The 24,324-nt window shown below is 46.0% G+C and overlaps 1 protein-coding gene across 1 annotated transcript in view; it reads right to left on the bottom strand.

Annotated features, from left to right (window-relative positions):
• The window catches only part of EXPH5 (exophilin 5), a 44,053-nt gene extending 31,712 nt beyond the window's left edge, over window positions 1-12,341 (bottom strand). The window contains exon 1 of the mRNA XM_035115154.2: window positions 11,706-12,341. Within this exon, the coding sequence (XP_034971045.2) occupies window positions 11,706-11,824 (119 nt within the window). The 5' untranslated portion in view covers window positions 11,825-12,341. The remainder of the gene's footprint in view (window positions 1-11,705) is intronic.
• Between the last annotated feature and the right edge of the window lie 11,983 nt (window positions 12,342-24,324).

The raw sequence follows: 24,324 nt of genomic DNA, 5'->3' as shown, positions 1-24,324 counted from the left end.
GTCAGCACTCCAACGCCTGAGGGACCACAGACATTTCTGCAGCGGTTGGGCTTGATTATCCAACATGGGAGCTCTCTCCCCCCAGATTTGGAAAGGGAGATCTAAGGTGCTGTACGTATGCCCCCTTTGAATGACCTCCCAATGCATAGGATTGCAGCCAAAATCATCTTTATGGCCTCAGCAGCTGTACATCTGCTCCCCCAGTGTGATACCTCAGCGTAAGAGAGCCCAACCATGTTTAAAATGAAATTGCAAACTAAACTGAGCCACATTTCAAGTAAAGGTCCCTGAAGTGGCGTGGGATAGTGAGAGAGGTCACTTCCTCCGCAGCGCCCTACACCGTTCTAGGAAAACTAAGCTAAATTTCAAGTCAATGAGATTTTTAAAAAAGATCCAGTGCTCTCCTGCTGTGTATACAAAACAGTATTGGCACTCAGCCCAATTGTGCTGCCCTGAGAGAGGAGTGTTATGGCAACTTGACTCTAGCTGGACTTACTCTTGAGTAAACATGCCCTGGGTTTGGTCTGTTAATCTTTAACACTTATTTTTCTCACTTGGTGTGTCGACATGCTGAACCTGGCAAGGCTATTTTTGAAAAAGCACCTTCTGCAACATCCCATGAAGTTGCAGTACGTTTTACAGAACTAGTTTGCCGATGCCAAAATTGACTAATGCGACCTCATCCTGCCCCCTGGTGTGCATATATTATTGGTACAGCTTTTGATTTACATACAGGTATATATTACCCTCCCACAGTCTCTCATTGGTATAGTTAAGAAGAAACAGATTGTTATGAAATGGCAAACGCAGTTGAACGTCAACAAGCGTCAGGCAAACAAATATATATTCTGTCATCTGTGTTTCATATAATAAACCAAGCTTTCTTTATTCTGTGTGGGAACTTCTTGTGGGCAAAACACATATTTGTAAGGGATGCAACCTCTTGTTAGTGTGTGCATGAATACATCTGAGTGCTGGACATGCATGTGAGTTCAAACATGTATGTGTAAAGAGATCTCCACCCAATCCAACACCCAGCATGGTGGATTGAAGGTCTGGATTGCAGCCTGACCCTCTGAGGACCTAATTCATTATACTCTACTACAGGAGAAACCTCAAGTATGAATTGAAACAGGAGCAGCATTCGAAATGCGCCAGGCAAATTTTGCAGCTGGCTATTGGCAAATTGCAACCAAGTGAATATGCCCAGGCACCAGGCTAGCAGCTGACGACTCTACCATCTGGAGGTGCATGCCTGGGGATCCTTGGATCTTGACCCTTTCCACACACTAGCAACACATCATGTATAATTCTATCATTTATATTTTATCTGCACAATCAGAATGAATTTCAGGAACCCAAAAGTTACAGTGGTCCCTCGACTTACGAACTTAATCCGTTCTGAATGCACATTCATAGGTCGAAAAGCTCTTAAGTCGAAACGCGGCTTCCCATAGGAAAAACAAATTTCGGAAAAATTCGTAAGTCGAGGAAACCGCATTTAAAGCTGCCAACTGTTTCCGTTCGGATGTAGAAAAATTCATAAGCGTGCGGCCATTTGTCCCATTCGTTAGTCGAAACCTATGGATGTCGAGTCATTCGTAAGTCGAGGGACCTCTGTATATTGAAAAATACGACTTTCGAGCTGTCTGGCCCAAAAATGACAACCAGGCATTTCATTTTGGTAACGGTAACCCTGGTTTAAGGAGCCATTTAGCGCCTAGCTTATATACCTGCTTTTCTAACATTGAACAGGAGTGTAATTATTATTTTTTCCATGGATGGAAAGCACAACAAAGTTATTTAATTCTGCAGAAGCTAGGGAAAAGATTGTGCAAATAACTTTCAGCCCTATCTTTCTGGTGCTCCTCCTGCTGCTTTAGCTGCATTCCTTAAGTAGTTGTGCCAGAATCTCAATGGGCCAGTGCCTAATTCTGCATAAAATTCTCTAAACCCACACCCTTAGGGTGTGCAGATGCAGCAAAGGCATTTTAGAAAACAATGTTAGGTGTGGATGGTTTTGTGCACACAACACAACCTCTGATTTAGAATAGAGACTGACCAAACACTTCCTCATCTGGCCACTGAAACTACCTGCAGGCTTGGGATGGGTAACCATGAAATGGGCAACCCATTTCTCATCCCAGACAAGTACTTGCGCATTAACAACTGGTGGTTATTGTTCTGCTAGGTGGTTATTGTTTAACTCAGGGGTCCTCAGACTTACCCGGCTTTGGGCCGGTGCCCGTCGCGCCGATTGTACGGCAGGCCGGAGAGCAGGGGAGTGCGCGTGCAGCGGGCCGGAGGGCAGGGGAGTGCACGCCTGTGCGCACACACACTTACTGGCGCGGTGGCGCGCTTCCAGGTTGGAAAAATCACCGAAAATCGTTTGTGCGCATGCGTATGGGCCTCCCCCCGACCCGGAAGTGCACCGGAAATGATCTCTTCTGGGTCAGGAGAGGCCCATACGCATGCGCACAAAAGATTTTCGGCGCTTTTTTTCGATCTGGAAGTGCGGGTCATCGCGGGCTGGATTGGGAGGCCAATTGGGCCACATCTGGCCCGCAGGCCGTAGTTTGGGGACCCCTGGTTTAACTGAAGGAATGTTTGGGATTTTTCTTTTTTGCATTTGGGATATTAAAAAATAACACACCCACCTACACTCTGGAGCGATACAGACCACGGCCCCGTGTAGGGTGCATTTGGGAGCAAGAGGACATTTGGGAAGCATATAATCTCCAAATAGACATTGGATAAATATTGCACGCAGGCCAAAGAAAAAAGCAGCCAAGATTAGCAGGATCATTCGCCTACTCTACAGCTGCCTTTGACACTGCCTGGCGGTTCTTGAGCTGTGCATTCCTTCTGATTTTTCAGTACTTGTTTCACCGTGTTTATTTACTCCAAAGCTATGATTCAGAACATTGTTAGATCACCTAAGTGCTCCTCTCTTTTGTTGCTATTATCCCCTAAACTGCCATTTTGTCTGCACTAAACTCAAATGTTTCATCTCCCCTGTTAAAACTTTTGTGGATCCACCTCCAGGCAGAAGCGTGGGCTGATCAGATTTCTTCTTTGCCAAGCCGAACCCTATGAAACTTTATAACAGGTTGCCAGAGGGAGACTGTCAGATCTGAGGAGACAGAATTATCCCCTCCACGCACACACAAATTGCTCCTCGTTTAGCTGCCTGGAGATCTAAGGGTTCACAGACAAAAAGAGGACACTGATTCCTAGTCTGACATCCTGTCAAAGTCAACCTATCTACAAGTTGTAAGAAATTGCAATTATTGCTGCAATTATTATTATTTTTGAAAGCCCATCTGTTCCAATAACAGTGAAGGGATCAGTTTAAATCAGGGGTCCCCAGACTTACCGTGCGGCGGGCCGGTGCCCGCCGCGCCGACCGCGCGGTGGGCTGGAGGGTAGGGGAGTGCGCGCGCAGCGGGCCGGAGGGCGGGGGAGTGCGCGCCCGTGCGCATGCGCACACGCGCCCGTGCGGGAAAAAAAATCGCCGAAAATCGCTTGTGCGCATGCGTATGGGCCTCCCCTGACCCGGAAGTGCACCAGAAATGACCTCTTCCGGGTCAGGAGAGGCCCATACGCATGCGCACAAAGGATTTTCGGCGATTTTTTGGCGATTTTTTAGATCGTCGCTGCGCCGCACGCCGTGAGAGCGGGCGGCGGCAGCGGGCGGCGGGGGTCGTCGCGGGCCGGATTGGAAGGCCGATTGGGCCGCATCCGGCCCGGGGGCCGTAGTTTGGGGACCCCTGGTTTAAATATTGAAAGTGTTTGCATTGAGATATGTATGTGTGCACCACACACATGGGCATTCCCATTCCGTTTCAAATTTCCTGAATTTCAAATTCCCATTTCAAATTTCCTGAAGTGAAGTTGCTTGCTTGTGTCTGTGCAAAGGCTATGGCCATCAAGAAGACCATGAGCCACCCAAAGCTCACAAAAAGGATCACTCTGAAATGACTGCCATCCCTAGCGAATGCCCCCCCCCCCCTGATCCTGAGCCAAGGGAAACAAGCCTCTGCAACAAAACTCTGGGGAATAAATACTTGTTAGGAGGCTATTGATAAACAACAGAAACCAGTTGCACTAATTGAGGGACACATAAAATGCCGGAGAAAACCTTGCTGTATGAACACTGCTGTGTTCATTTGCTCCCCAGAGTTTGCCTATAGAAGCAGCGCACAAGAACAAAAAGGTTCACCGGTGAAAATGCATCTTCCATTTTTCTTCCCCCAGCCTCTCCTCAGTTTTTACTCAAGGAAATTGTATTGGGCAGGGGAAGAGAACATGTTACATGGGCGTACGCAGCATGGGGCAGGGGGGCAGCTGCCCTCCCTAGAAGCAGGGCAGCTGGAGAGGACAGGCAGGGACGCTCCCTGCTGTGCTCCGCCTCAGCATACATGCAAATGAAGTGCTGTGGAGCATTGTGGGGCAGCACTTTCTGTGCTGTGCTCACTGTGACTTGAAAGAGTGTGGGCTGAAGTTAGCCCAGGTCCAGGTCCAGGTTTCCTTCAACAGAGGCAGCTTCGCTGCTGCTGCCTCGTTTTAGTCACCACTGCCATTAAAGGAGCGGGCAAGGCAGGAGTGCAAGCGTGGGTGGCTCTGTGTGCTACCTTGCAAATCTCCCCCTTTCCTCTGGGGGTGTGTGGACGTTGACCATGCTTCCTGGGGGGATCCTGACCATGTCATTGCCAGCTAGCCAATCGGGTGGTTGGGGGGGTGGCTGGGGGGCGTGGCTGGTGTGGACTCCCTAGCTTTGATCCTGGGTACGCCCATGTGTCTGGAAGCTCTTTTTCTTGACCTCAACCGGAGGCAAAAGTTGATTCTTCACCTCTTCCTCCTGCAACCCTGTAGGGGGAATTTTCGTCTCATTATTGATCAGCCTTCCCTCCCTGCAGTTCCTTCCTTGGAATTTTTTGCTAGTGTTTTGCACCTGACCTGTGGCTCTGATGCCAACAAATTAACACACTTTCAGCTGCGTGCACACACATCCACACACATGTTCACTGCCAAAGTTCACTCCAAGAATCATAGAATTGTAGAGCTGGAAGGGACTCCAAGGGGCATCAAGCCCAATCCATTGCAATGCATAAATTTCAGTTAAATCATACATGACAGAACAGAACACATGCCACTGTTTCCCATCTCAGAGAGAAATCGGCTTTCCCCATCTCCCCACTCAAAAAAAAAAATCTTAGCTGATTAATCATATAAAACATAGGCTAAAGCAGGCTAGTTTAGACATAATGCTGCAATGGCTTGGCCCTGCACTTTCCTGTAGCAAACTGCAGTTTCTCTTTTGTCCAAACTGGCAAATTATGGTTTGTTCTTGCCCTCGAAATCAGGGTCAAGCTCCAGTTTCACATTCTGATTTGCAGACCAAGTACAAGCCACATTTTGTTAATTTGGATGAAATGACAAACTATGGTTTTACTGCAAACTACAGAGGCATTATTGAATTATGGTGCCGAAGGAGACTCTTGAGAGTCCCATGGACTGCAAGAAGATCAAACCTATCCATTCTGAAGGAAATCAGCCCTGAGTGCTCATTGGAAGGACAGATCCTGAAGCTGACGCTCCAATACTTGGGCCACCTCATGAGAAGAGAAGACTCCCTGGAAAAGACCCTGATGTTGGGAAAGATGGAGGGCACTAGGAGAAGGGGACGACAGAGGACGAGATGGTTGGGCAGTGTTCTCGAAGCTACGAACATGAGTTTGACCAAACTGCGGGAGGCGGTGCAAAACAGGAATGCCTGGCGTGCTCTGGTCCATGGGGTCACGAACAGTCAGACACGACTAAACGACTAAACAACAACAACAGAGGCAGGGAATCATAGCACGCAAGGAGAGGAGCACGTGCGTCATCACATAGTGCCAAACCATAGTTTGCCAGCATGCCTGAACCGCTTTGCGATCCACCAATCCCATCCTTTGTTCTAATGGATGTAGATTCGAAAGCAAGCTATCTGATCGGCAGACTCATGGGATGGGCCTGTGGCTTGGCTGCACATTTCAGAATGTCTCAAAAGTCCCATCATATAAAAAATTTGATGTACATAAATAACTAACAAGTCTGGGAAATTTTTTTATTTTTTTTTAAGAATAAGAATAATAAATGGGAAAACATTTATACATCTAATCTTCCACCTGCCATTTGAAATGGTACAGTCCATGCACAGATACATAGGGCAACTCTGTCATTCATGTTTTTCAGCTCTCAGCCATGTTATTACCAGTCTGGTGCATAACATTGTCTATTTAAAAAACGTTTGAACCTTTTTGGCACAATAAAAGGTATGTAGCAATGCCTGCTCATTGGTACAGTGATAATGTTGAGCATTCTAAGCACCTTCTCATTAAGTTATCAAGCCCTTCATGAAGGTACCATAGTACGAATATTCACATTCTTGTGGTTACAGATAAAAGATAATCTTCTTTATATGAGGTGCCGGCATGTACCACTTAACACTGGAGATTTAAGCTTCTGTAATTCTGTGGTAAAGAGCTTCAGCTATCATAGGCTCAAATCACAACGCAGCCGCAAGTGCCATGTGTGGCCCTGGGCTAGCTATTATCTCTCACTCCCAGACCCCATCTGAAATATGGAGCTAACAGTACCCTCATACCTTGCAGGGTTGATGTACAGCCCGAAATATATGAAGCACATTGGACTACTGAGAAAAGTGCTGAATATACGCTAAGTAATTATTTTACTAGCAAAATACTTGCCGTTATCATCATCATTTTTTTATTTATATCACGCCCATCTGTCTGGGTTTCCCCAGCCACTCTGGGCAGCTTACAGCATATATTTAAAAAATTGTAAAATATCACACATAAAAAATTTCCCGATACAGGGAAATGGACGTTGCGGTGTGTCATGTCTCAGGCCTTGGATATCCAAGACATTAACTCTGAAACAGAGCAGGAATGTTTTGTTGTTGTTGTTGTTAAGTCGTGTCCGACTCTTCGTGACCCCATGGACCAGAACATGCCAGGCACTCCTGTCTTGCACTGCCTCCCACAGTTTGGTCAAAATCATGTTCGTAGCTCCGAGAACACTGTCCAACCATCTCATCCTCTGTCGTCCCCTTCTCCTAGTGCCCTCAATCTTTCCCAACATCAGGGTCTTTTCCAGGGAGTCTTCTCTTCTCATGAGGTGGCCAAAGTATTGGAGCCTCAGCTTCAGGATCTGTCCTTCCAGGGAGCACTCAGGGCTGATTTCCTTCAGAATGGATAGGTTTGATCTTCTTGCAGTCCATGGGACTCTCTCCCCCTTCATGGATCAATGCCTTATCGTGGCGAAGGGGCTTGAATAACTCAGAGAAGCTATGAGCTATGCCATGCAGGGCCACCCAAGATGGACAGGTCATAGTGGAGAGTTTTGACTAAACGTGATCCACCTGGGGAAGGAACTGGCAAGCCACTCTAGTATCCCTGCCAAGAAAACTCCATGGACAAAGACAACAGGCATATAAAAGTTATGACGCTGGAAGATGAGCCCCTCAGGAATGTTTTAGAGGCAGGTTAACCAGAGCATCACAGGGATACTGCAATTCCTGTCCAATATGCAGTTTGGAGTGAGTCAACAGGAAGAACTGATCATGATATCGTGGGAGCCAAGACAAATTGTGTGTCTCAGGTGATGGTTCCAGATTTATCAGCTGAAGAACCCTAAACTACAGCTCTGCCTCTTCACCAAAGTCCCACCACTCAAATTGAGTTCTGGGGTCAGAAGACAAGAACGTGCACTAGGAAACCAAACTATGGTGTTTCCAGAAATTGCAGATAGTGGGCGTCTATCGTATCTTAACAGACAGATCAGGGGCAGCCACAGAAGCCCTGCTGTGAGTTACCATGGAATGAGCTCCTTAGATCTTTAGAACTTGTGAGAGAAACTTTCCCACAGACCACAGTGATCTCCTGTGGTATACTGCCTCTGGTGGGAATTAGGGCTGGACGATATCTGGTTTTCAACACTGTGATATATCACCAGCTAAACATTGCAATATATCAATATGGATTCAAACTTCAAGAAAGAAGATTCCACCTAAACATTAGGAAGAACTTCCTGACAGTAAGAGCTGTTCCACAGTGGCATTTGCTGCCAAGAAGTGTGGTGGAGTCTCCTTCTTTGGAGGTCTTTAAGCAGAGGCTTGACAGGCATATGTCAAGAATGCTTTGATGGTGTTTCCTGCTTGGCAGGGGGTTGGACTGGATGGCCCTTGTGATCTCTTCCAACTCTATGATTCTATGATTCTATGATATATCATGATGTCTGAAATAAGGATGGAGCTACTGTATGTAGATACATTGGCTGGCTCCCCCCCCCCCCGGCATCATGATTTTTGCACAGCGTGTGCACACACACACACACACACACACACACCATGATTCATGGTATAACATGAGAACGGGCCTTTTCTGCAGTGGCTCCTCATCTGTGGAATGCTCTCCCCAGGGAAGTTCGCCTGGCGCCTTCATTATACACCTTTAGGCACCAGGCAAAAACGTTCCTTTTAAACCAGGCCTTTGGTTGATCTGATTTACATCCTATGCCCTTTTAAAATGCTTTTTTTGGGGGGGGGTGGGCGTTGTATTGGGTTGTTGTTTTTAATTTTATTAGGTATTTTATTCTGTGAACTGCCCAGAGACCCCAGGATATGGGGTAGTATATAAATTCAATTAGAATAAAATAACAAATTACAATAACAACAACAATAATAATATTGCTAGGTCAAAAATTATGAAACCAGTATGACAACAGGGACTTCAAACCGGTTTGGGATGATAAATTGCCCACAAATCTAATGAAGCCCCTTTTATAGCCATCTTAAGTTGCCGGTTGCTACATCTTGTAGTAGTGACCTTCACACTTTAACCATGTGCACTGTCAAAAAGTACTTTGTCCTGACCCCTCCAATTGGTAAATTTCACTTGATGGCACAATACAGTATCCTAGAATGACAGAGAGGGAGAAAAAGCATGCAGGTGAAAAATTCGGGAACTGCTGTCCCGGAAGCAGAGACGCCAAATTCTGCAACACAACACTAATAGTGACCATCTGAAACAGCTCTGTACTCTTTGCTTCGCCCAAGCTAGAGGGCAAAGTCCTTCAGGGAGTGAGAGAGGGAAACAAGCCGCTTGGGAGAAGACGTAAGAGCAACCAAACCCAGGAAATAACTACTCTGTCCCTTCCTGCTTTGTTAGATGCAGACACTAACCTACTGTACAAAAATCACATGGAGGAAACACCTCTCCCCCTCTACACAAACACAGACGAGGAGGCAGCAGATTGAGGCTCAAATCTCCAAACCTACACTGAACGTTTGATTTCTCTGCTATAGCCAGCCCACATTAACAGTGTCCAATAAAAGGTAAAGGGACCCCTGACCATTAGGTCCAGTCGTGACGGACTCTGGGGTTGCGCGCTCATCTCGCATTATTGGCCGAGGGAGCCGGCGTATAGCTTCCAGGTCATGTGGCCAGCATGACAAAGCCGCTTCTGGCAAACCAGAGCAGCACATGGAAACGCCGTTTACCTTCCCGCTGTAGCGGTTCCTATTTATCCACTTGCATTTTGACGTGCTTTCGAACTGCTAGGTTGGCAGGAGCTGGGACCTAGCAACGGGAGCTCACCCCGTCACAGGGATTCGAACCACCGACCTTCTGATCAGCAAGCCCTAGGCTCAGTGGTTTAACCACAGCGCCACATACAGTATGCCAAATCAGCGTTCGGAATTCTCCAGGCACCAAACACATTTTGCACCTGGCCATTGGCCACTTGCAACCAAGTGAAGAAGGCCCAGCGCCAGGATGGTGCCTGAAGTCTCCACCATCTGAAGGTCCATGCCTGGGAAATTCTTGGATCATGACTCTTTCCACACACTAGCAACACGTCCTGTAGAATTCTATCCGTTATATTTTATCTCCACAATCAGAATGAATTCCAGGAAGCGGAAAGCTGTATTGAAAAACACGACTTTCGAGCTGTCTGGCCCCCTAATGGCAACTAGCCGTTCCATTTTGGCGACTGGTGTAAGGAGCCATTTTGCACCAAGCTTAAATATCCGAGTTTCTAACACTGCCAAATATATATCTATATGATGAGAGACAGAGAGGCTCACACACACCTTAACTTCCTGTGTAGGTGAAAGGCCTAATAACCGGGCCTTATGCTTGTTTACTTTGGCACCCAGCGAGGTTTATTTCGGTGGGGCTTGCTCTCAAGGAAGAATGACCAGGAAAGCTCTGGCCTTAAGTCGTGCACGCTAGCTGCAATCCTGTACCCACTTACCCAGAAGTAAACCGCATGAAACTCACTTCTGAGTAGAAAAGTACAGGATTGCACTGTGTGGGTCGATTCTCCTAACAGATTCAGCACATGAGGTTGCATGGAAAGCCTTTGCTGACTTCCATCTGCCACAAGCTGCATTAAGGCAGGTTTACATACAGTACTCACCTGCATGCACAAGATTTGGTTTTGGCATTGACGATGAGGTTGATCTGTGGTGGCGTGCCAACACCAAAGCCTCTGCATGCCAGCCTATGCACACAGCTGGCTCATTATGGGCTGAAAGCGCTGAAGCAAGCATCAAAGCCCATGTCATCACATGGGAGCCAAGCTTAAGGCTTTTTTTAACAGGAATGGCAAGAACTTCTTGCAGTGTGTGGATGCTGTAAATATGGTAGAGTCTACAGACAACAGAAAAGGAACATTTATTTGCATAATCCTATGCAAGTTTACCTGCAAAGAAGCCCAAAAGTGCAATCCTATACATGTCTACTCAGAAGTAAGCCTCGTCAAGTTCAATGGGACTTCCTTCCAGGTAAGCAGGTGCATGATGGCAGCCTAAATATCAAAAGTTCATTCTATTAAATGCCCTGTTTGATCCAGCTTACAGATGAAGAAAAATATCCAGCTCTCTCTTTTTTAATGTCAGGTCATAACACCCCACCAGACTATTGTTTAAGAAAATTTCCCCTAAAGTGTTTTTTTAAACTGTTTTTAAAGTCTGTATATTTTGCTCATTTTATATTATAACACACTGCTTTGATAGCTTTTGGCTGTAAAGCAGTTTATAAACTTGAAATATAAGTAATACAATTTGAACCAAGATTCCCCTGAGGTCAGCCTTGCGGCTTCTTTTGAATTCTGGGGCCTAGCTCTGAACCCTAGTGACCGTAATAATTCAAAATAAAAAAACAGTGTGTCTTGGAGCATGTGCAAACTGCTTGCCTCCCCAAAACATTCAACAAGTACGGTATACTTCCAGCTCGCCAGACATTTTAAAACTCAGGCATAGCCCTTCAAGGTCAAGAAGTCCACAGTCTAGCTTGGCGCCACTCTTGTGAAAGAAATTTATTGCCGGCATGAAAATCACCTCCCACTAAAAGCCCCAATAAATGCATGCAGGATTGGATTGTAAAGCAGCAGCAGCAACAGCAACAACAGAGGAAACCACCATAGCTCCAGGGTGGACAATAAAAAGTTAGATCAACTTGCTTGGGACCAAGGGAAGATTGAAATAGTCATTAGCACCCACATTACAAGGTCTAGACAACATCTCCACGTGTCCTCCTAAAAGGGACTCCATCACCCCGGGGGTTTGGCTGGTTCCCAGAACTTAGGTACCCCCACCCCCCACCCAGAGGTGCAGCACTAAAGCGACCTGGCTGTACCTGATCCTCTCCTTCTCGGCCCTTTTGAGCTGCGAGTCTCGCTCCAGCACTCGGAATATCTGCTTGGCTTCTTCCTCGTTCAAGAAGCTGAGATCTACCCTGCGAGGCTCCCTGTTCATTGTGGCTCCGGCGCTGCGGAGGTCAGCAGGGGCCGATGACCCTTAGCCGGCGCCTGCAATGCACCCACAGCATCGCCTCCCACGCCAACCACCTGGGAAGCCCCCCGCCTCGCCGGCCAGGTGAGGCTCCCGCGCCGGCAGCGGCGCCCTTCCTGCCTTCGGACGGGGCGAAGCGAAACAGGTTGCAGCGACGGGGCGGCGCGCAGGTGCGAGGCGCGCGGCGCGAACACCTCCGCGAGAGGCTCCCGCAGCGCCTCCGGGTGACTGACTTCCCCGCTCGGCTAATCCAGGCGAGGCCGCCCGGGGCCGGAGGGAGGGAATGTGCCAATCCCTTGTTTGCAGGGAGGCGGGCTCTCCCTTCCCCAAGGCGGCTGAGGGGTTGCGCTGGGGAGTGTACAGTAGTTGGGAACTTCAGCTCCTGTCCGTACAGGAGGAGAGAGAGAGGCTGAGAGAGGCAACGAGCAGGCCGCGCTTCATTCTGGCTAAATATTTGCTTTTCAAGTCTTGGAGCAGCGATGGAAATGTTTGCTTTGGCCAGAGCCCGCAGAAGTTATCAAGCTGTGAGGTAGCCAGGACATAAAGCTATCCAAAGGATGGAGGGTGTGTGCAGCCAGCCCAGACCCTGCCAACCTCCTGCTCTCCAGATGTTTAGGACTGCAGGGGCTGATGGGAGTTGTAGTCCGAAACGTCTGGGAGGCACGTGGTCGACACAGGTTTCACTGGTCAGCTCTGCTCACATTTAGCTTTTTTGGATACACACTGTTACATAGCTGTCAGTGTCAAGTTTTCCCTTTTCTCACGAGGAAGCCTATTCAGCATAAGGGAATTTCCCTTAAAAAAAAAGGGAGAACTTGACAGCTATGCTGTTATATTATTAGTTGCCATGGATATGCAGTAGGCAAACTCAGGTGGCCCAGCACCTATTTGAAAGCACTCTGCTGCTCACCATCAGGAATGGATTTCTACTTCCCCAGGGGACACTCTCTTCTGGTAAGTGGAAGTAGATTGTAAGCTTGCAGGAGGAAGCAGTGTCTGGCTGGAAGCCTGAACAGGAGCACCTGTATTAGGGGAATAGGGATGCATTGAAACCTTTGGTTGCGGGTCCCATCTGCATCCTTTATTTGCAAACAGGGCCTGCAACAAAAGATTGCAGCACAAATTGCTGCTGTTCAGCACTCCATTCCCCACACGTGGTGTTCTTTTGCGGGGATGTCCCACATAACCTTGCTGAATGTTTCTATTAGACTTGCACAGTGTCCGATTTCAGTGGGTCTATTTACCCCCAAACACACTTTCCGAGATCCAGCTTCCAAACTACAGTACCACCTGCCCACCAGAAGCAGGTCCAATTAGCAACTGAAGCCACGCACTTGCTTCCCCCCCTCTTTTTTCATTCAGTTTTGCATCATTGTGCAGCTGCAAAGGAACAGATGACACTAATGTTGAGAGAAAAGTGTGTGTAGGGAAAGGGAAAGGACCCCTGGACTGTTAAGTCCAGTTAAAGGCGACTATGGGGTGCGACACTCATCTAACTTCAGGCTGAGGCAGCTGGTGTTTGTCTACAGCTTTCCACTTCTGGTGCAACGGGACACTGATGAGTGCCAGAGCGCACGGAAACGCCATTTAACTTCCCACCACAGCAGTACCTATTTATCTACTTGAACTGGTATGCTTTCGAACTGCTAGGTTGGCAGCAAGCAGCTGGGACAGAGCAATGGGAGCTCACCACCGTCGCACGGGTTCAAACCGCTGACCTTCCCATTGGCAAGTCCAAGAAGCTGAGTGGTTTGGACCACAGTGCCACCCGCGTCCCTTGTAGTGGTCCCTTGTGTGTAGTAAGGAAGTAAGGGTATATAATTTGCCAGGGATGGACATTGGCCTTTCAGATTTCAGTGGTGCCTTGTACGAAGCCAAAATTCAGCGCCCTTCCCGCCTTCTGTTCTGCTCAATTCACTAGGTCATAGTTGCGATGCCCTGCAGGGGTTTCTAGGCCCAGCGCCCAGGGCGGCGGAACTGGTAGCTCTACCTTAAATCTGCATTTGCATACAGGCACATGCCTTGCCACACATTCAGAATGTAGATAATGTAAGAAGTGGAGACAGGCTAATTACGACTTATGGGCACTGCCCCATCCTTAGTCTGCCCTCACCCACCTTGCCTGTCTACTTGCAATCAGCCCAGGGAGTGATGCTGGCTCTTGGCTTCCTCTTCCTCAATCTCAGTGCTGCTCTTGTAGAATTCAGCAAAGAGGAGGATGGGGACAAACCTATAATTAATTGACCCCGCTGGCGATACCTGCTGTTGACTCTGGAACCATCTACTGCTGAGCTCTTTTCTTTCCATTCTAACCAGTCCCAATACTAGTGCATCAGACAGGGTATCCCCTTAGCTTCGCCCCTGGCCTGTGTGCATTCAGTAGTACAGTGTTTCCCAACCAGTGTGCCTCCAGGTGTTTTGGGACTACAACTCCCATCATCCCTAGCTAGCAAGACCAGTGGTCAGGAATGATGGGAGTTGAAGTCCCAAAACATCTGGAGGCACACTGGTTGGGAAACACTGCAGTAGTAGGCCTGTAAAGCTGCAATGGGGTACATGCAATGTGCTTTTTTGGGGGGGGGGGGGTTCCTTAGCGCTTGATGCAGAAGCTGCCAAATGGTGCAGCACAATTGCTAACAGAAGTCAGACCTTGGCTGGATCTAGGCCACATCAAGGAAGCGTTTCATTAAATATGTTGCAAACTTTGCATGAGAAATCGGGTTGGCGGAATGGAACCCCACAGCGCCATCTGGTGTCACAGTGTAAGAATGCATAAACAATGCATATAAAGCGTTTTTTCTTTGCCAATGTAGCTGAGTCCCTTGATAGCATTATAATACCTGTGTTCAGATATCTGCACTGATTGCCCATTTGCTACTAGGCCAAGATCAAGGTATAGATTAGTGTATAAAGCCGTTAACAACTTGGGACCAGTTAACCCATGACACTACGTTTCAGTGCCTGCTAAAAACATTTTTGCTTAAACAAGCCTACCCAGCATGACTCTTCCCTTTGGATGTTGTATTGCTGGAATCATTCTCTGGCATCAATCGCTGGCTTAGCATCTTGGTTTGGGTAAGCATGATGAAGTGAATTGGTTTTTCCAAGTCCTGCTCCTGTAGAGGCTGTTTCCAGCTTGCTTTGAAGTGGTTCATGAACTGCAGAATCGTCATTTTAAAAATGCCATCTCCTCTGATGCCCTACAGTGAAACTTATTCATCCAGAGACAGTATTCCTTAAGGACTTCTGCTTTTAAAACTCCCCCCCCCTCCCAAAACAAGCTGACTACTAACATGTTTGGATATATTTCCCAGACTCATTTAGACACATAAACATGAGTGGTCATTTTGATTTCACTTGTATTCTGTCAAGCAACAAAGACGCTCTTTTGTGTGTCATGCATAAAGTCTCTGCACCTGGCCAAAAAGAAGGGGGGGGGAAGCCTGACTGGGATGGTTACCACAGCCATAATTTAATGTTGCTGGTGGCAAGTCCTGCTGACACATATAGTTTTAATGAATGGGAAGATGTGAGAAGTTCTTCAGCTACCACTTTGTTACGTTGCTCGCATGTTCACATACAGTGCTATAGCGTGGGATACTTTAAACCCCCTAATTCTCAACGAGTGTTTTCAAAGTTGTTTTTTTAAAAAAAAACAAGCTAGAAGGTATGTTTAAAAAATTAAGGCAGAGTACAGGAAAGTGTTCCAAAATAATCGGCAGGATCTTGCAGCAATTAGCCCAGAGGCGCTGAAGAACTGTAGGATCAAGTCTGTTCCTGTTTGAATTAATTGCTATATGAGATGAACTGTGAAGATTAGCAGGTATTATGCCAGGCAAGTTTAATTAAACCCATGCATTAAATTAGATGGGAGAAAATCACGCTGTGGTGCGGATGTAAATACAAAGCATTTCCTCTGGATTGGTGTGCTCAGCTGTGAATTGGAATGAATTTATACGGACTTTCCCCCACCTCTAATAACTAGCTCATGCCAGGGGAGAGGGTGTTCAAATAGTAGTAATAATAATAATTATTCATGTGTTCAAATAGTAGTAATAATAATAATTATTCATGTGTTCAAATAGTAGTAATAATAATAATAGTTTGGATTTGATATCCCGCTTTATCACTACCCGAAGGAGTCTCAAAGTGGCTAACATTCTCCTTTCCCTCCCTCCCCCACAACAAACACTCTGTGAGGTGAGTGAGGCTGAGAGACTTCAGAGAAGTGTGAGTGTGACTAGCCCAAGATCACCCAGCAGCTGCATGTGGAGGAGCGGGGATGCAAACCCAGTTCACCAGATTACAAGTCCATCACTCTTAACCACACCACCACACTGGTGTGGTGCAGCGCAGAGGGGCCAGGGGGTTGCACATGCCCCACCTCCAACATACCTCTCTCTCTGTCTGCTGCATCCTCACCTTCCTGCATTAACAGGCTTCCCAGGAAGGCCTCGAAGCACATTCAGCCAAACTTGCTTAGAAATCCCCTTTTCAATGTGAGAAGGTCCGTATTGGAGTGAGTGGGGATGGGGAATTGGGGGTGTTGGACAGATTCAGGGCTCTGCTCCTGAGCTATATTGGGAGCTGCCCAGAGTGGCTGGGGAGACTCAGCCAGATGGGCGGGGTACAAATAATAAATTATTATTATGTTATTACTTTTAACTATGATAGAACCCTCACTAACACCTATATACTTGGTGGAACAACTGGAATGGACTGAGTCATGGGCTGGTGAGGCTCGAACCCACAACCCTGAGATTAAGAGTCTCATGCTCTAACAACTGAGGCAGGCATGCCCAAAGTCCATTTTGGGTGCCTAATCTGTTCCGCTGGTCGGTTTAATCTGGCCCCTGCGGTAGTCTATTTCCTGGAGTAAAATCCTAAAAAAAAAAGGTAAACAACTTTGGGGTAAAATCATAAAAAAGGTCAACAACTTCAATCCAACAACTTTGGTCGGCCCTCATGCATGTTCACTTCATCAAATCTGGCCCTCTTTGAAAAAAGTTTGGACAACCCTGACTGAGGTACCTCAGCTTGTCCATGGGTAAATAGCCCTTGCCTTGCCCTAAAAAAAGTTTAGCCAATATGATCTAAAATGTCCGAAAGCAATTGGAATTCCAGGGAAGGGCAAAGTTTCAGCAGGTACCAGCCCAGCCTTTGTTGATGCCAAATCACAAAAGACAGAGTTGAAATGTAGGTCATTAAAAAAAAAAAATGATGGCCTCTGAAGAACATTCTGATCTGCTGGATCACGAGGTAGGCAAAAACAGCATTGTGGAAAAATTAATTAATTGGATGTATTACTACAATGATATATGAAATGCAACACAGCCCACAGCTGGTCCAATCATTACTCCAACCAGGAAAAAAAATCCAATTTGTATGTATCCTCTCATATCTGATGAATGTAAACATTGCAATGGAACCTACTGAAGAGGCCGACCAGGTGGGTGGGTGGGTGGAGGATGTCAATACTCCACATCTGATAATAATTATTCCTAAAGTCACAATAATTATAACTCCCACTATTAACAGAAAACAGTTTGTGCTCCCAGCTGAGTTCTGTGTAGGCGTTTGCCTCTATGCACTCTCAGAAAACATGCACTGGTTAATCCTGCTGTCCATTCTGGCTTGACTCCCAGCTTCTGCATATTCTTCTGAAAGCAGAATTTTCACTCTGTCTAGCTGAATGCATTTCAAAACAACACTTATCTGGTACCCACCCACATCCACACTTTGTTGTGAATGTATTGTATTCATTTTGAGATGAAATGATTTTTTTCCCCATTTAAAAATTGGTACCACGGTTTCCTGAGAAATCTCTATGTGGGACAAAAAGCTACAGTTAGAACTGGATATGGAATAACTGATTGGTTCAAAATTGGGAAAGTAGTACGACAAGGTTGTATATTGTCTCCCTGCTTATTTAACTTATATGCAGAATTCATCATGCGAAAGGCTGGACTGGATGAATCCCAAGCTGGAATTAAGATTGCTGGAAGAAATATTAACAACCTCAGATATGCTGATGACACAACCTTGATGGCAGAAAGTGAGGAGGAGAACCTTTTAATGAGGGTGAAAGAGGAGAGCGCAAAATATGGTCTGAAGCTCAACATCAAAAAAACCAAGATCATGGCCACTGGTCCCATCACCTCCTGGCAAATAGAAGGGGAAGAAATGGAGGCAGTGAGAGTTTTTACTTTATTGGGTTCCATGATCACTGCAGATGGTGACAGCAGTCACGAAATTAAAAGATGCCTAATTCTTGGGAGAAAAGCAATGACAAACCTAGACAGCATCTTAAAAAGCAGAGGCATCTCCTTGCCGACAAAGGTCCGTATAGTTAAAGCTAGGGTTTTCCCAGTAGTGAGAGCTGGACCATAAAGAAGGCTGGTCGCCAAAGAATTGATGCTTTTGAATGATAGTGCTGGAGGAGACTCTTCAGAGTCCCATGGACTGCAAGAAGATCAAACCTATCCATTCTGAAGGAAATCAGCCCTGAGTGCTCACTGGAAGGACAGATCCTGAAGCTGAGGCTCCAATAATTTGGCCACCTCATGAGAAGAGAAGACTCCCTGGAAAATACCCTGATGCTGGGCAGGGCTGTCTCAAGCAGGTCGGGCGCCCTGGCGTCGTGGTGCGGAGATTGCTCTGGCGCCCCCACCCTGGTGGGCGGACGCAGCACGGCTTCTGCACAGATGATGAGATGGTTGGATAGTGTTCTAAGCTACCAACATGAGTTTGACCAAACTGCGGGAGGCAGTGGAAGACAGGAGTGCCTGGCGTGCTCTGGTCCATAGGGTCAAGAAGAGTCGGACATGACTAGACGACTAAACAACAACAACAACAAGTCAGGAATTTGTCCTCTCAGTTTTACCCTGGCCAGAGCCACAATAGACTCATGGATCATTATCTTATGATATTTATTGCCAATCCCCACAGTGCAAGAAGGACATTTGAATGGATGTAGATTTTCTGCAAGAGAAAGATCAAGCGAGCAAGAATAAAAGGCGATAGCTTTCCAGTGCCAAGTCTGGCAATACAGTTCTGTTACCAGCAATTGTAAATATTTGACGTGGGCCACCTATGACTGCTGACTACCAGAAAGGCAAATATTTAAGAAATCCTTGGTATACATTAGCAGTGACTAAACTACGACAAGCCTTCTGATGTATATTTTGCTATAGGAGTCTTGGTTTGAGTACCCAAATGAAATGAGTACAGTGGTACCTCGGGATGAGTAACCAATCAGTTCCGGGGTGCCGTTCGCACCCCGAAAAATACTCAACCTGAGCGGCGTTTTAGCACCTGCGCAAAGAACAATTCTGTGCATGCGTGAAGCACACAGAACGCTTCTGTGCATGTGCGCGCGGCGGAACCCGGAAGTAAACACTTCCGGGTTTGCCGTGTACGCAACCCAAAAGTACGCCACCCGCAGCATACTCAACCCGAGGTATGACTGTATACACTTCCAGAGTTAACACTAAATGCATTACTTCTGGTAAATGAACCACCATACCTGCTAGAGCAGGCATCCCCAAACTGCAGCCCTCCAGATTTTTGGCCTACAACTCCCATGATCCCTAGCTAACAGCACCAGTGGTCGGGGAAGATGGGAACTGTAGTCGAATACATCTGGAGGGCCGAAGTTTGGGGGTGCCTGTGCTAGAGGGTCCCGGAAATTTGTGCCCCTGGCTTTTTAGACTCGTCTACCCATGTACTATCTGAAACCAAAGGGGCACATTGGTGCCAAATGTGTATTTTATTCCAGTTCTCCTGTCACTGCCCATGAGTTCTAGCAAAGGAGCAATTGGGAGCTCACTTTAAGCTCCTGATTGGTGTTTTGTAGCCACTTAGATTACCTGCTACACACCTGGTGCCACATATGATGATGTCAGGTGTAACGCAGGTGGGTTTGGTTTGCAAGGAATGAGCCAGAGGTTCCCCACTCCTTGTTTACATGGCATTTCCCATTCTTGTTTACAGAAAGGTGAGTTCCATCACAGTTACAATGAGGGTCCAAATACTGCTCTCATTCATTTCCCTAAGGATACGATAGAAAATAACTGAATGGAAGAATACCCTTTTCCCATTTGGTCACAGAGAAGTGGTCTCGGGCATATTTCCCACCTGCAAAACCCACCATTTATTTATTTTTTTGATAAGTATCTATCAACATTATTGATTGTATACCAGTTTATCTGCCATGGAATTGTGAGTTTCACAGACTGGTAAGGGTGCTGAGATTATCTGAAATAAATCACTATCTCCTCCACAGAACTACGATTCCCAGGGTTCCCTGGGAAGAGGGACTGACTTAAATAGGTTCTCGCCTCTTCTCGTTCAACTTTCTTCCTCACCACTCTTTTGACATTACTGGTTTGCATCTTTTTGCAGCTCTTGCTCTGTTAGTGAGGCACAACCATAGTTTGCACCTAGCCAAAGGAGGTAAAAAAAAAAAGTTGTGTAATAGGCTCAAATCTGGAATGAACTGAAGAAACAGGAACCCAAAACAATGGGTTGGTTCAGGCTAAGGCTATATTACTGCTGGCACTTAATTGTAAGCCTACCTACATATATCTGTTGAACAACAAGTTCCATTGAGTTAATTAAACCCAGATGAGTGAGTACAGGATTTCAGCTTAAGACTGCAACCACACTGAACCCCATGGGGCTTGCTTTTGAGTAGGCACTAATTTATTTCTTTATTTAAATTGTACAAACCTGCCCTTTATCAGTTGATCTCAGGGCAGGATACATATTGCATGAAGCAACAATTCAGCACATAAATACTGCTTTGCGGTCATAACTAATCCGGGATAAAGCCCTAAATGTGCCAAACAGATAAAACAATACTGCACTGTAGTCAACAATCCCCATTGCCTGAGTAAACAACCAGGACTTAGCCTGGCATTGAAATGAACTCACCCACAGGCACCAGGCGGGCATCCAAGGGGCGGGCATTTCAGAGCTGCGACACCACAGCAAAGAAGACCCTCTCTCTCATTGTCATGTAATGGCTGGGCAGGACAACAGAGGAAGATATGCTCCCTCAAATATCAAGTTCCCAAGTCATTCAAACTTTAGGGCTTTATAGGCAATTACGAACAGCTTGGAATTGGACTGGAAGTATACAGTATTGGGAGCCAGCATACTTGCTTTAGAACTGGTGTTATACATTCCTCTTAGCAACCTAGCCACAGTATTCTGCACTAGCTGCAGTTTCTGGGTCATCTTCAAGGGCAGATCTAGATACAGCACAGTATGGTATTCCAGTCAGGTTTCCAGAGTATGGACTACTGTGGCTAGGTTCACCCTGTCCAGGAATGGTCATAGCTTGAGGGCCAACCAAAGTCAATGAAATACAAACTCTGCCAGTTACAAGGTTGGATCTCACCATACTCTCCCGTTCCACACTATGCACCCGTTCCTTTAGTGGGAGTGCAACCCAGCCATTAACAGATGGCCTTTCTCATTACTGGACACGGGAACTACCAACTCTTGTGTGCTCTTGTGTGACCAGGATTCAATATCTGTTTATTGGCCCTTGATCCAGCTAATTACAGTTTCCAGGCAGCTGTCAAGGACTTGCATTGCATCACATGCGTAAGATTCCACCACAACTGAGTTCCATTTATTTGGTGGGAACCAAATTGTTGTGACTAGGCTGTCCCACTGACTCCAAGGAGATCTGGCAAAGCCCTCTAAACCCTGATCCACCATACAGATGGAGTGAAGGTGTCCCTCTGCCCAGCCCTGCCTGGCTGTGCCATCGCAAGGAAGCCCTGCTGGCGAGGGGTACCCCAATGGGCCTACACAGATGGGGAAGGGAGGGGGTGCAGAAGCTACTGCCGTAAGCATCTCCCAAAGCAAATGACAATGGGTCTGTGCTGGGAGTTGGCACAGTAAATGGGCATTTTTTTGCTCTGCAACTTCTGATCTGGCTGGTGTGAGTGACAGGGCTGCATAGCTCCATCAAGCTCACCCCTGTTGCCCAGAGGTTAGGACTGTAGCCAAAATTCAACTAAGTTACAGCACAATCCTATACAAGTTTTATCCAAAGTGTAATTGAATGAAGTTTGTTCCCAGATAAATGAATCTTAGTTGCAACCCTAGTTCTGGATGCAACCCAATATGTTTCCCCTGAGAGTAAATTTACCTATCCCAGGAGCTGTATCTCTGCTTCCAAACACAAGCTTTTTTTAAATTACTGGTTAGATCCAATTAAGTTCTACTCAGGGTAAATACACTGAAATTAGTGGAGCTAAGCAGTGTCCATTAATTTCATCGGGTCTCCTCTGAATAGGACTGAAACTGGATGCAACCCTAAATTTTCCGTGATGAAGAACTGGCTTGGGAGTTGGGTGTTAACTGGCATGTTTTAAGAGTTGGTTTCCTGTCTCCCTTCCTCCCATTCCAATCAACTCCATTTCGAACAAGTGTCAACTGATGAGAAAAAACGCAGGACCTATGCTGCTAAAGGTACAGGAGCCCTGTTCTCTTTTTCCCAGCTAGCTAGCCTAATCTAGGACAAGACTGCCATTGTCTGCTGTAGTCTAACTGGTATACATAGCTTTGCCAAGTCTCCTGCAAATGCTCTCACTAGCCTTGCTTGCTACCTGATCACCTTTTTAAACTGGGGATGCTGAGCATGGTATGTGCTTTAACCACCTTTCGTTTCATTTTTTCAGAAATGTCTATTGGCTTGGATCATGGATGTACTCAGTACTACCCTGATGTTCCTGGGTTTCTATGCAACATTATCAGCTTTCATGGACAAACTAGCACATTACCTATACACTCCTTGCCTTTCAATATTGCAGCTAAGCACACACCTCCGTTTTGCATACTCCGCCAAACCCTTCCCTAATGTGGGTTGGTTGGTGGCATGGATGTAAGATTGTTGTTTATGTATTCACAGACAGAACAATTCAAAACAACCAAATTCCCCGAAACTGTAGCAAAGAACAAATGACCAGACAACACACTGTACTGTACCAACAAACTGGATGGCCGTAAGCAGCGCTTACTTCGTTTATTTAATTTTGAAACTGCAAATCCAACTGCTCAGTCTCCAAAACAATTAAATTATACTGAATTTTGGTATCATATATTTGACAGTATCAGAGGAACTAATGTGTAAAACACACACAGCCAAGCGCTATGGCAGTAAAGATCAATTCATTCTTGTTTAATGGACCCAGGACGGCTTTACTTTTTAAACAGGTCAACTTGCAACTTCTGGTTCAAGGTACTGCCACCCAGCAATGACATCTTCCATTATATTAAAAACTAGCATATGGTAGGTAGCTGAAATATATTAATTGTGCGGTAGTGACTATCCAAAGAAGAAGAGGACGACTAAGAAAGGCCATGAGATTTAATGATCTGAGCCCTCTTCAGAGAATACCATATAATTTCAATACCTCTAATTGCCATCAGGTTGCAAAGCATGAAGAACAATTGCTAAATTAACCACACCAGCCAATGCAGTTGCTTAACCACAAAATCCTGAATGGCATCTGAGAACAAACCAATGTGGGCTGCTGGTCAAACACCAAAGAGAAAATAATGTAGATAATATTTGCTACACCTAAGCCACGTTTTGGAGGGGGAGGCATAGCTCAGTGGCCAAATCCATATTTGGCATCTAGGAGACCCCAGATTCAGTCCTTAGGATTGCTACTCAAAACATTTTAGGGAAGGCCAGGAAATAGGCATTCTTAACAACCTGGAGAGCTGGGTCTAATCAGATCATCCTGGCCTAAATAGATTAATGACTCAGTACAAAGCAGGTTCATCTATATATATCAGCTGAAATATCAACATAATATTTAAGTGTATCTCAAAGGAGGAGACTTAATTTCAATTGCTGGACCTCATGGCTGCAAGAATATGATTATCACCGTTTTTGAAACTTCCAATGGATTTATTTTAGGGTCTGACTTTTATTTTCCTATAACCAGCTAGTGCCTCCTCAACCTACAAAGCAAATATTCCTACTTTCTAGTACTTATCCAGTCTTAACCCAGCTTCTTAGTTTCTGGAGGATACATTAGAAAAGGAACTAGAACAAACCTTTCTCTGTCTTTTGTGAACATCCAGAAATCAAATTGCAGAAGTCAAGTTGGGTCTTCTCTGTACTCCTTTCCCCATCAGATAGATATCCATAGCGAGTATGTCTGCCATCAATATTCAGCTCTTCTTGGCATGATTTAAAAGCTGAAACTATTGAATTAAAGAGACTCTCAAACAGGAAGTATTAAGAGACATGGGAGAGAAAGTACTGGGCGGAGCAACACCCTAAGACAATGCAAAAGTAGGTCATTGTAAGAATGGCAATTAGGAGATGAATCAATGGGTTTGGCTTCAAGTTCTGCCACTGTGGAAAATATGATTAAGGAAACAGATCTGTGTTTTGATAAAGTGGCACTTGATTCTGTTGTTGCTTCTTGAGA

Source organism: Zootoca vivipara, chromosome 4 (assembly GCF_963506605.1).
Source record: "Zootoca vivipara chromosome 4, rZooViv1.1, whole genome shotgun sequence".
NCBI classification, from domain to species: Eukaryota; Metazoa; Chordata; class Lepidosauria; order Squamata; family Lacertidae; genus Zootoca; species Zootoca vivipara.
This window is presented reverse-complemented; position numbering and strand designations above follow the sequence as displayed.